The following is a 12283-nucleotide window of genomic DNA, read 5'->3' on the forward strand; positions in this document are numbered from 1 at the left end:
GAATGCCGAATATTGTAGTGTCTTGTTTTTTTTACAGCCTGCCTCACATAGAACCCTGCTTTGAATACAAGCCTGAATTTCAAGGTGCACTCGTGGCACATAAAACGATAAGAACTTTAAAAAGCCTGGTTTTAGTGTTGACATACATAGAAACACCTGGTTCGCATAAAAGCCTGACTTGAATAGGCTGTGAAGAAGCCTGGCACTAACATCTACGCGTACTTCTACAGGAATAAGCCCAACATGTAATGCGCGACATTATAGTACCATTGATCCCTGTGTCGGTCCCATCCAGCTGTTTGTCAGTAACTGTATAGGGGTAGATCTGTGCATCTTTGTACTCTTGCATGTACCGGCACTAGGCAAAGCCCGATTTTGCCAGGGAAGCTTCGATATTTTGCCGCATAATTTTGCTGGCTCATCGTCGATATTTTGCTTTCATTTTGCCAGGCCACTCGATATTTTGCTCCAAAATTTGTGTCACGTGTGGGAAAACTGACCGAAAGTGGTTCACGTGTTGGCAAAACTGTGCGAAAATGAGTCACGTGCACCGTATAAGTGTAAAATCTCCCAATTTCCAGCGAACAGACCGATATTTTGCTCCATTTTGCCAGTAAATTCCCTTTCAAAATTCTTCGATATTGTGCTAGCAAAATCGGGCTATGCCTAACCGGCACATGCATATGAATGTCACAAATCTTTCTAATAAAAAACTCATGGAATAGATAGTAGTACACCAAAATAAAAATAAATCCACCTTCTCTCGTGCCAACACACCTGGGTGCTCGATTCGTTAGAGTACAAACGCGCTGAACTGGAGCTCTAGTCATGAAAGTTCCTTTAGTGTGCAGGGTGTCTGATTACCGCACATCCGGCTCACAGAAAGGAAACCACAGCTAGCAGCATACTCTAGTTGATGCACTCCTGCTACCATCCAGTAAACCGTGAGCACATGCGGCATTGCACAAACATCTCACAGTGAAACTACAATGCTCTGAAGAACACAGGCCACTTGTAAGATAGCGAGGTTGAAACGGTTACATGGAATAGAGCACAGCTGGCTATCTCAACTCTCAAAATGATTCTAAAGAAAGGAGAAAAACCAAAGGATCAAGTTAGTCAAAACAAGAACGAGGACAAACTTGGACAGAACAACACTAGAGTTGTACTTGTAGAAGCTGAAATCAAACAAGAAAGTGAGATGTGAAAAATCAACAAATATCGGTAAAATTAATAGTAAATACGGTGGGGGTAAGCCAATAATAGCAGATGACTAGTAGTTGTGTTTGGAATGCCGGGGAAACGGGTCAGTTCTTGAGCATGAATGTTGATGTAAGTAGTCAGCAGCAAGCAGCTAATCAGCACACACACTGCACATATAATGCATGCCTTGGAGTACGCATGTACCCACTCGACACTACGTCCAGTACACAGAGCAACATACACACACGCACCAGTATCACAGTAATATGATGGGGAGAAGGAGGCAACCAACACACTCCAACAGGACACAAATCACAGAACTTGATGAAGATGATGCGGTGGAAAATCTGGTCTACATGGTGGGTGTGAGTCATGGGGTCTACAGCATGAGTGCAACCACATAGGAAGGTCACTAGTAGTTTACCAGCAAAATATACCACCCACGCAGTTGCTGCCATTCTAAACAACTGGGTGAGAAAACAGTGCTAGCCATCATCAGTACAAACTCTGCACTAGCCGGATGAGGACGGTTGCTTGGTAAGCTTCAAAAGAAGTGGCGGCTTCTTTTCCTCCACTTCTTTGCCTTTTGCCTTAGGTGAGGGAAGCCGTGCACACCAGCTATCTGCAGTGTTCGTGGCCAGTGACTGAGGAAGCTTGGCATTGCTAGACTGAACTGTGTCACAGCCTGATGGAGCACATGGGCTACTGGGATTAGACGAAACGCGAGAGGCGGCCAATGATACAGATGCCGATTCAGGTAGACTCATGAGAGAAGCATGTTCGTTGAGGGCAGTTGTGACATTGGATAGCTGTTGACTGCACTGTTCTTCCATTTGTAGCCGATGCATTTCAGCATCTGTAAGCGGAAAGACGCGCTCATCCCAAGGTACCACAAAGCAGCACGGCATAGGCTCTTCACCGAGAGACGACGTACTGCGGCTTAGTGACGGCGTCTTGCGAGAAGACTTGCGACACGAGACATTGCCTGCTGCTTGACTGGCATCATCCTGGCTTCCAGCGACTGTCAAACTAGGCGCGCGTGCAGCGTCTCCTGGTGATGAGCGCAATGACTGGCTGTTGCACATGGGAGAGGTTGGAGCTGTCAGCATTGCTTCAGGCGTGGTGGGTAAACTGGAGCTGGCACGATTTGTTCGTCTCTTCTTGTCGGCACCCTGAAAACGAATTCGCTCAGCCGCCTCAAGAGTTTCATGGCGCTTAGCAAACATCTCATCACTGATATCCTCCACATCCTGCAAGACAAGTACAAACAAACACAAGAAGGACAACAGTGTTGCTTGTACACTGCTTGTACACTGCACTGATCAATCACACTCAAAACAAATGAAACAAGGCAACGCGAAGGTACACACATGCAACAGGAACTATCACCTGTCAGCCAAACACAATGAAGTCAAGTGAAAACTGAAGCCAGATATCAGGCACGTGAGAACGTACGTTACACGTACACATGCCAGCATGGAAATTAAATGGCTAAAAGCACATGTCTTTTCACGTCTTTCCGCCAGGAGACGGGTGCATGTGCATGGTGAACAGCCTTTACGCTCCCTCTCAAGGGCATGAAACCAGGGTTCAGATTTCACTTCCATACCCTTACGCTCATGCACACACACGGTCAGCCAATCAACTTACATCATCTATAACCATGGGTTCATCTTCAGCGAAGACATCACATACTCGCCACCTAGGAGTCGCAATCTCCTTATAGTTGATCTTCTCTACACGTGACGGCGCAGCTAACGGGACAACAATGCTGTGAATATCGTACGGGGATGAGGAATTGCCACGCTTTTGTCGACGAGTTGCAGACTGTGATTGCTGGCGGGACAAACTAGCTGGTGCGGCTGCTGCTGCTGCACTGGGTGTGCTAGCAGTTGGTGTGTTCTGACCAGACTGAGCTGAGCGACGGATGGGCGTTCGTGTTGAGCTAGTGCTGGAAGAATCGGCTGTGAGTGAGATTCCTTTTGGACGGCGTGCTCCATCTGGTATAAAGAAGAAGAAAAAGACCAGCAGAAGGGTTAGAGACATGACTGTACTGCATATCAGCTACAGTGGAACCCTTTTAACTATGGACACCCTCTGGGAAACTGACATATCTGTCCTGCATCGGCATTGCCCTGATTACAGAGCGTATTGAAACTTGCTATAGGCATTAGGAACTGAAGAAATGTTTGTTCGGAATGTGCAAGTATCCTCTAAGGGAGGTTCTACCATACAGGTACGTCCATGACAACGAGCGGTGAAAGGAATGTACCAAAATTCATGTGCTTCTCAATACAAGTAAGACAGCGAATACCAGCTTAATTCGAATAGTCCCTTCGTGTCTGAAGGCCGTGGTCCGCATGGCCGTCTACAGTACCAAGTGCGATCTAAACCAGGAATGTCCATCAGCTGCAGGCCATGTGAGATTAGACTTTCAGCCGGTGTCAGTGGCAGCTTTCAGTTCTGTCAGAGAGCTACATCTACTGCCGCTGTCCTGTGTTAGGTCAAGCTGCCAAGTCATGGCATAGACACAAAGCCTGTTTTCAATGGCACGGTTCACTGTAAAGGATATCATTGGATCACAAACGGATATTCGAATAGTGAAGCTTGGTATTCATGTCACTGCTAGTAACAGTTGAAACAATAAGAGACCAAATGGCGATGTCACCTGCAATACACAACTTGAAAATATCTTACCCGTAGACTTTCGCTGAGATGTTGGCGTAGGTGTGAGTGGTGGTGCATTAGCTGAATGAGCATGAAGGTTGTTAGCTCTCTTTGCGGCACGGACGATGGGTGCAACTGGCGATGTACGACCAGCTGCAGCTGAAGAGAACAAAATATAACAGAGTTCCATTATACCAGTGGTGCATTCCTTCTACCGGAAAGCCATTTATCCCAAAAAAAAACTGCATTTCATTGTGGAAATCACGTGAGAAAACCAAATAGAGTTACTCGTACAACTACACCGCGTCAACAGCAGACCCTTGGACTATTGTACAGATGTACAGACTCCCACAGATGTGTACAGGGCCGATTAGGCATCTCTGGGTCAGGGAGTTATGATGATAAGTTATAGTGTTGCCACTGCATGTTGATGTCATTCAAAAGGGGTATCACTGTACAGACACACCATATCAGGCTAGAAAAGGCATGACTGCTCCTTATGCCGTTATGGTACGGCTCTATTCGCTACCCACACGCTGATGGAATGTGCTTTTGTATCGGACGTCACAGAAAAATAACTTTCCAGAACTACAGGTAATATCAAGAGTGCATAAACAAGAGTATGCAACTGTGGTTATGGGTCAGTGCACGGCGCGCTGCCTTCATCACGCTCTGAAAGCATGCATTCAAATTCTCAATTTCTCGCACGAGCCCATCCGTTTTTGCTCGATTCATTCCAGTACCTACACAATCTCTGAATTCTGGCGCGTGAACTCCAGTTCCGTACGAAAGTTCATTTCAAACTGGAGGGAAAGTGCGGTGTTTGATTTTCCGCAGTGCGCGGACTGCAGCTGAGTGATGTAATGAAGGCAGCGCGTCGCGCATCTGGCCCATAGAAAGAGATCACAGTTGCATACTCTTGTTTATGGACTCTTGGTAATATTAGTCATTGGACCAGTGGCGAGCGTGAATGGAACAGTCGTAAACAATATACATAGATTTAGATCTATGCTGCGCAGTGTGTGCGTGCATGTGTGCGGGCCACCAATCAGTACATACACGGCTGAAACTGCAGCGGGCATTCACATTTTCTCAAAAACTTACCAGGCGCTAGCTTCGATCGAGGTGTCCTTAGTTTCTTCGAGTGCTGGAAAGAGGACCTGAACATGACACACAAGGAGCCAGGAGTTACAGGAGAAGGTCAAGCAAGACGAGAGCTTGCATTTACTATGACAAGTCAAATACACATCTAAATCTTTGCTAGAAGACCCGCACAGCCAAGCGTTAAAGAATACAATACTGTCATGTACATTGCATTACGCTAGTATAGCTGTCAGTCTGAAGATCTCATTGGAAACACAGGCCAGACAAGTTACCATGAGGCAGGGTGCGGTAGTCGGTGCAGCCAGTTCTCACCTTCTGATATGATGTGGTGGGTTCACCGAAGCAGAAGAATGTTCTTGATGTCTTATAGAGGACTCCAGGCACACCGATAGCGGAATGTCTACAGAACGAACATGACACAGAATTACTGGTACGTGAAATGATGGTTGCAGCAGACACTGAACAGGAGGGCAATAGCAACGGAACTAGCACACACAGCGTTCAAAATGAGGGAGTCCTCCATGACTGAGCTCCATACTAGGAAGCGGGAACAAATTTCCGTAGATGCACACTGAACCCGACGAGTCCACATACACTAATTAGGTACATTCAGCTGCACAGAACACAAAGGAAATAAGCCAACATAGCGATACCGGAGTACACGCTTCGCCCACCAACCTGAATGGTATGATAGAACTGGGTGATAGGAGTTATCCAGCTGCTCCATGATTGTTGGTTCGTGGCAGGAACTGGACGTTTTGGAAACCGCACTGGGATCGTACACATGGTTGAACCATGGGAACTGCTGACCAGAGGGAGCTTGATCCAGTAACCCGGTTGTTGACGTCGGGCAATGCAGGACACGTCGCTTGGGCAAGTGTGACAATGGTTGCACTCTAGCGGCATGGTCTCCACCAGAGGAGGGTTTAGAATTAGCCGAGCTGGAAACATTGCTAGCAGTTGGTGGCACACCGGAGACTAAACTGTGTCCACTGGTAGTAGTAGAGACGCCAGCACTGGTAGAAGCAGCAGCAGCAGTGGCATGTGGTGTTGTGGAATGCACACATGACGGAGTAGCCACAGAAGTGGAATCACCGTCAACTGAGCCAATGCTGGTTTGCGATGTAGCCGAACTAACAGATGATCTTCTCTGGTGTGGAAAGCGATAAGGACGCCGTAACGAACGTTGCCGCAGAAGCACGTCTTGTTGAATACGAATACGATGCTCTAAGTCTGAGATCTGAGCACCCAGCCAGCTTATTCTGGAGGCTATTTGAGCCCGACCAGCTTCGTATTCAGCCCTTGCAACACGCTGAGCTGCCAAGCTACAGTAAGACAACCAGGATAAGAATGCAGACACATGCAGGGAAAGCTATTGCTTGTGAAATCATTCACAATTTCAGGATGCCAAGGAACACAACAGCATTACTATCATCAGTAGGGGAAGGTGCATTTGCGTGTGCCTGTGGTAATTTTTTTTTAACGCACATGGACACTACTTTTGTGGGTTCACAATTTCATACAATATACTCAGAAAGAGGAAAAGAATACTAATTGCATGCGTCTAAGTTCAAGCCACATTTCATAATCAAACAGGGCTCCAAGGTTACAATGACACTAATAGTAATACAGTGACTATGCGGTTTTTGGCAAAGCTTAGTTGTCCGCACGATAACGTCGACACTGTGACTTGGGAAACAAGCGGTATACAGTATTCATCAGTATCAAGTCACGCTCTTGCTCTTGTAGTGTGCTACGGCTACCTACATTCGGCACAGGAGACCTGTCCACTATTCAATTTCACAGCTGGCAGCAGTGGGGTTCACTAATTCCTCGCCAGCTGCAACACTGGCAAACCAGAAGTGCTGCCAGATATGGATGGATTTGAAAATCACAATTCACCAGTAGATTGCACATGTGTACATACGCAGCATATGATTTGTACAGTCTTGTTGATGTGCAATAGACCATGCATGACGGTTATACGCATCGGTACACACATACGAACTAATGAGAATAGGCCACGGCTGTTCAAAACTCGCGAAAAAGCGACATGAGGCCCCGGGTTCGAGTCCAGGTCAATCAACTGTGTTTTTTCAAATTTTTCGCTGAGAGCCTCAATTTCGCGATCCTCACCCACGTCTCAAACCCATCAATATTGCCTCGCCACGTCGCTCACACACCACTCAGAACACCCAGTCCCGGTGCAGCAGGTGCAAGAGAAAATGCTGACAACTCGATCGCTCGAACGATCTTCTTTCTCCGTTTCGTTTTCCTGTTGGAGCCGTTTCCAGTGTTGAGAGTTTGTTTGTTTTGAAGTCGTAGCGTAGGAGCTGGGTTCACCCGAGGTCGTTTTCCTAAGGCTGCTGCTGCTCTTCGTCCTGTTTTCCTGGGTTAGTTTTTAGTTTTCTGTGCTTGCCTTGCTGGTCTAGTTTCCAATTCTGCACAAATCTTGCTGGACCGACGTACTTTGCCTTAGACCAAGGCGCCTTTGTGATGCCAACTTTGCATTGAATATGGATCAACACGTGCAGTACCTTTCAGCTGTGTGCAGAATTGGTGGGGAGAGATTCTCGTCGCATGCCAAAAAAAACAAGCATGAAGCTCACGAATACTCCGTTGGCATACAGCATGTCTTTGAGTGCGATGTCACCAAGGATGAGGCACACATACATCCACGCTACATCTGTAGCCCTTGCCATCAAGTTATTTTACGTAGTGAGGAAAAGGGGTACAGGCACTGTGGTGGTGGCTGTGCAGGCAAACTTGTAGCTTGGGTGGCCCATGCAGAGCCAGACTGTACGTTCTGCAAGAACATGAAAAGTAGCAGCAAGGGTGGGAGGAAACCAAAAAAGAAAAAAATGCCTACATACAGTAGTACACAGCACTCTGCATTGTCTTCGTCGGCTTCCGCGGCCGCGTCAGCTTCCGCAGCCGCGTCAGCAGACGACAGTGCCACATCTACTGGCATTGATCTTGAAAGCATGCAGGTGCTTTTGGACATGGGGTCGCCTTCCTACAAAGCGAGCCAGGTGCTGTCACCTGATCGGTTTCAATTTATTTTCCCTTCTGTTACATGTAGCGTATGCCGGCACGTCGCCGACAATGCACTTACGACGCCTTGCTGTAGCAAGCTAGTTTGTGTGCCATGTGTTTGGGAGCACCTCAGCACTACGCGTACCTGCCCTTCTTGCATGTGTGACATGTATGCATCTGGAATGAGAAAGTTGTCATCATTTGAGCTGGAATGTCTTTCTCATCTGCCAGTGAGGTGTGACAATTACGTGTCCTCTCTTTCTGGCTGCCAGCACAGCATGAAACTGTTCTCATTGCAGACGCATATGAAGGTCTGTCCTTTCAATGCATACAGTGGCCCTGCCTGTGTGACCAGGTCGACTACTGTCGCAGATGTATTGACAGCGTCACCCAGCAAGCTTCGTGGGGAGGCAGCGGAGCATTTGACTACCCACTTGGTACAGTCAAAGTCCACTGATGGTAGGCTAGAGTTACGGACGGGTGGTACCCCTGCTTTGTATGTGCGTACAACGCAAGGTGGCAGTGATGCTGTGTCTGTAAGGCAGATGCAGAGGAGGTCGGCAGAAATCCGACAGGCGAAAGAGGTAGTCTGTGGGGGCACTGTTGGTGTCGGTAAGCAAGATGCCTATGAGCTGCGTAGTATGGGTCAGATAGACCGTGAAAATTTGCTTAAATCTGCCGGTGTGTCTCCTTGTGCACCTTCATCTCATTCTGCCCTTGCTTTAAAAGCAGATCTGCACATGCCTTGGAACCAGCTGAGGAAACTGCGGAGGTGGCTCAAGTCCTTTGGGTGTGAGATTGAGTCGGAGAACACCATGCGGCAGCAGCTTGCGGCAGAGGTACCTGCATTTTATGCTTCCGAAATGTGCCCTTTCACTCTTCCGGGTGGTGATGTAGTTTCGTCACCAATGGTTGTGGCATGCAACCTCACAGAGATTGTCCTTTTCTTCTTGGACCAGTACGAGGAGGCTGGTATGCTTACCGACCATGGTGTTATCCCGCAGGATGAGATTTGGGTGAAGTTAGGGGGAGATCATGGGGGCGGGTCTTTCAAATTATCCTTCCAGGTTTGCAACATCCCTCACCCAAATGCTGTGAAAAACACCATCCCTATCCTTGTGTTCAATGCAAAAGATACCCCGGGCAACCTTTCCACTGCTTTTGCGTCACTTGTACAACACATTGACAGCCTTGCTGCAACCACATGGCAGAACAAGTCGTTTCGCCTTATTTTGTTTGGCGACTACGAGTTTCAAACGACTGTTTATGGCCTGTCAGGATCTGCAGGAGTGCATCCGTGTCTGCACTGCTTGAGTACAAAGCAACAGATACAACAGTGCCCCGCTGATTGGGAGCAGCAGCCAGAGCCACGCACGCTCGACACACTCTCACTTCACCATGGCCAATTTATGGCTGACGGTGGGCGCTTATCCAAAGCAAAGCATTTCTACAATGCCATACGTCCTGCCATGCTCTCTGTTCCTATTGATCATGTGTGCCTGCCAGCCTTACATCTTGATCTCGGAATCTATTTATGGGTCTTTGACTCCTTTGTCAAGGAGTGTAAGCATATTGATTTGAAAATGGCATGCGAGGTAGAAGTGAGTGAGGCAGATTCAGCTGCCTTTAAAAAGCTGATAGAAGATCAGAAAGAATGTAAGAAAAAAAGATTAGAACTGGAAGAAAAATCTAGTCAGCTTGCTGTCTTGACTGGCCAGATGCAATGGGTTGCTCTCCATTTTGGCAATCCGGAGCAGCAAAACAACCTCCAGGCTTTGGTTGGTAACCTCCAGCATGCTGCCACGCAAATGCAGCAGCAGGTCACAGCTCTGCAGGGTGACATAAGAAAACACGAGCAGACCCTCACAAATGCAAAGCTCGACAACGGGCCTTGCAACCAGTATGTTGAGGCTGCTTTACAAAAGCACAACATCTGCCGGCAAGTGTACCATGGGGGTTCATTTATTGGCAACCATGTCCACCACGCGCTTACAGACTCCGTCATCACTGACTTGACCTCATTCATTGCAGTTGTTGAGAAGCGTGCACCCTCTCTGGCTGCTGATGCTTCAGCTGTATCCAGCAGATACAAGCTGTTGTTCCAACAATACGCAAAGTGTCACGTCGCATTTTCCGGAACTTCAGCAGTCTCAGCAGAAGTTTGCGACCAGCTGCAGAGCGATATCGACAAGTTTATGGTGTCAGTTCGTAGGGAGATTGTTCCTCGTAGCCTTGGCCGGGTTACTCCAAAGCTGCACCTTTTGGAGTGTCATGTAGTTCCGTTCATGCGGAAGTTCAAAGTAGGTCTTGGGTTGCTTGCTGAGCATGGGGCAGAATCCATTCACAAAGAGTTCAACACCCTTCTTCTCCGTCATGGTGGCATTGTAGATCCTCTACAAAGGCTTCGAGTCACTGTCCAGCAGCACCTTATCGCAGCTCTCCCCAGTTTACGACCTCTGGTCCCAGCTCCTCGCAAACGAAGTAGAAAGGAACAGTCCTGAAATACTTTGTTTGCTCAGTTCAATTTTCAGTGTAGTGCGTTGATCGCGGGTGGTTGGTGGGTGAGTTGGCGTCAGTTCAAGTAAACGAACTGCCTCCAGCTTGCTCGTGAGTAAAGAGCAGAAAACTAACAACGAACTGGACCACCTGCTATCGTCAGCAAAGGAGAACAGCTACAGCCAGGTAATGTATCCATTATCTTTCTCTATCGTTATTATTTTATTCAAATCAGCTTCACAGTTTGGCGATTTCGCTGCATCTCTCATTGATTTGGCATCAGTTCGATCTCACAAACTGTTCACAGCTGGCCGGCAAGACGACGCGCGAGGCCAGACAACACAGGTACACCGAACAGGGCCGACTATTATCAGGAGAGAATAAAACAATTCCTTCAAACTTCATCTTCTCACTCGATGGATTTTGAAAAATTCCTGTTCGAAGGTACGATCGCTTGGCCACGCTACCCCACGCGTACATGTTACCATGGGATTCTGACGTACAGTACGCGCGTGCATACAGCGCGTGCAGTGCAAAAAAATCGACGCCATTTTGCCTGATGTCGCACTCGAAACAGCCGTGAGGCTTTGATGAATGGACACTCGCGTAGCTTTTGAAAAACAAACATGTTATACTCACCTCGGTTGAGATAAGCGCTTCTTCGGAGGGATTTCTAGCTCCTCGTCTGACTCGCCACCAGAGCTACTTTCAGTGCCATCAGAATCCAATGAGCGACATATTGTACGAGCCTGGGCACGAAATCCACGACAACACTTCTGCAGCCGGTCGACCGGTGATCCGCAGGAAGATCGATCAGTATCCACAGCAGCGGCATGCTCGACTTTGGACAATGGCCTCACACAAGGACTCTCCACATCAATGTTGTCCTCAGAAGCCACTTCCTGGCGAGGAAGCCGAGCTCCACCGGGAGATTCAAAGGTCTTTTTTGTCAACAGAGCGCTGAAGTAAAATTGAAGTGCAATTTCAGAAAAGAGAATGACTCCATTCAGGCTCAATCAATAGGTGAAGCTCCAATCCACTGCTACAGTACACAGACATCCCTACACAACACACAGTCATACATATGCCTACCTTGTCGCTTTGGAACACTGGCGAAAAAACTCGCTTCGCTGCAGAAATACGATCCGCTGCCATAGTTTATTGACTCTTTGGTCGTATACATCTTGGTCTGTAAAAGCTGCCTGAAGAAGATGGTCTAAGGGGAAGTGCTGCTCGACGAGAACGGACATCTCGTCAACCAAAGAGTCAAGAATGAACCCCGTGCTTCTACTCCACATCAGTCGAAGAGAACGTGTTCCACGCTGCACGCTCTACGTGTTCCTGCCTTTCATGACTCACCTGATGAGCTGAGCGCGCAAGGCTGATCCTGAGCAGTTTGTAGGTCGTGCACCCACTGCCACCCACAGTGACCAGGTGACCTGGTGGCCAGGCCCAGTGCAGTGGGCCGGCTTCTCTTGCGCGTGCAACGTGAAAAATGGCGGCAAAGGCGTCATTGATGAAACCAGTGCTGTTTGTACAATGCACCTGATACATACACGCGTACAGATCTACGGCGTGTAGATCTTGTACTTGTCCTACATGTAGTTGTAGCCAGGTGATGATGACTGAGTCTGTAGCTGAGCTTCCCCTACATACAGCATGCAGTCAACCAGTTACCTGGTCAACACGCACCGTGTTGACTGTGGCAGTGCTACACTACACTAGTACTACAGTCTACAGAACAGAAGATGTCCGGCCGTATATACGCGTACCTGTA

At 48.0% G+C, this 12283-nt stretch overlaps 1 protein-coding gene across 1 annotated transcript; it reads right to left on the minus strand.

Moving 5' to 3' along the window:
• Positions 1-995: 995 nt before the first annotated feature.
• Positions 996-11894, minus strand: LOC135825031 (KAT8 regulatory NSL complex subunit 1-like). The gene is made up of 8 exons (XM_065337770.1): positions 11599-11894; positions 11146-11466; positions 5653-6299; positions 5287-5374; positions 4975-5030; positions 3901-4029; positions 2854-3203; positions 996-2453 (listed from the first exon to the last, which is right to left on the minus strand). The coding sequence occupies exons 1-8, from the start codon at positions 11802-11804 to the stop codon at positions 1716-1718; spliced, it is 2535 nt and encodes an 844-aa protein (XP_065193842.1). The 5' UTR covers positions 11805-11894; the 3' UTR covers positions 996-1715.
• Positions 11895-12283: the final 389 nt, after the last annotated feature.

The sequence above is a fragment of the Sycon ciliatum genome, chromosome 1, assembly GCF_964019385.1.
Source record: "Sycon ciliatum chromosome 1, ocSycCili1.1, whole genome shotgun sequence".
Classification (NCBI taxonomy): domain Eukaryota; kingdom Metazoa; phylum Porifera; class Calcarea; order Leucosolenida; family Sycettidae; genus Sycon; species Sycon ciliatum.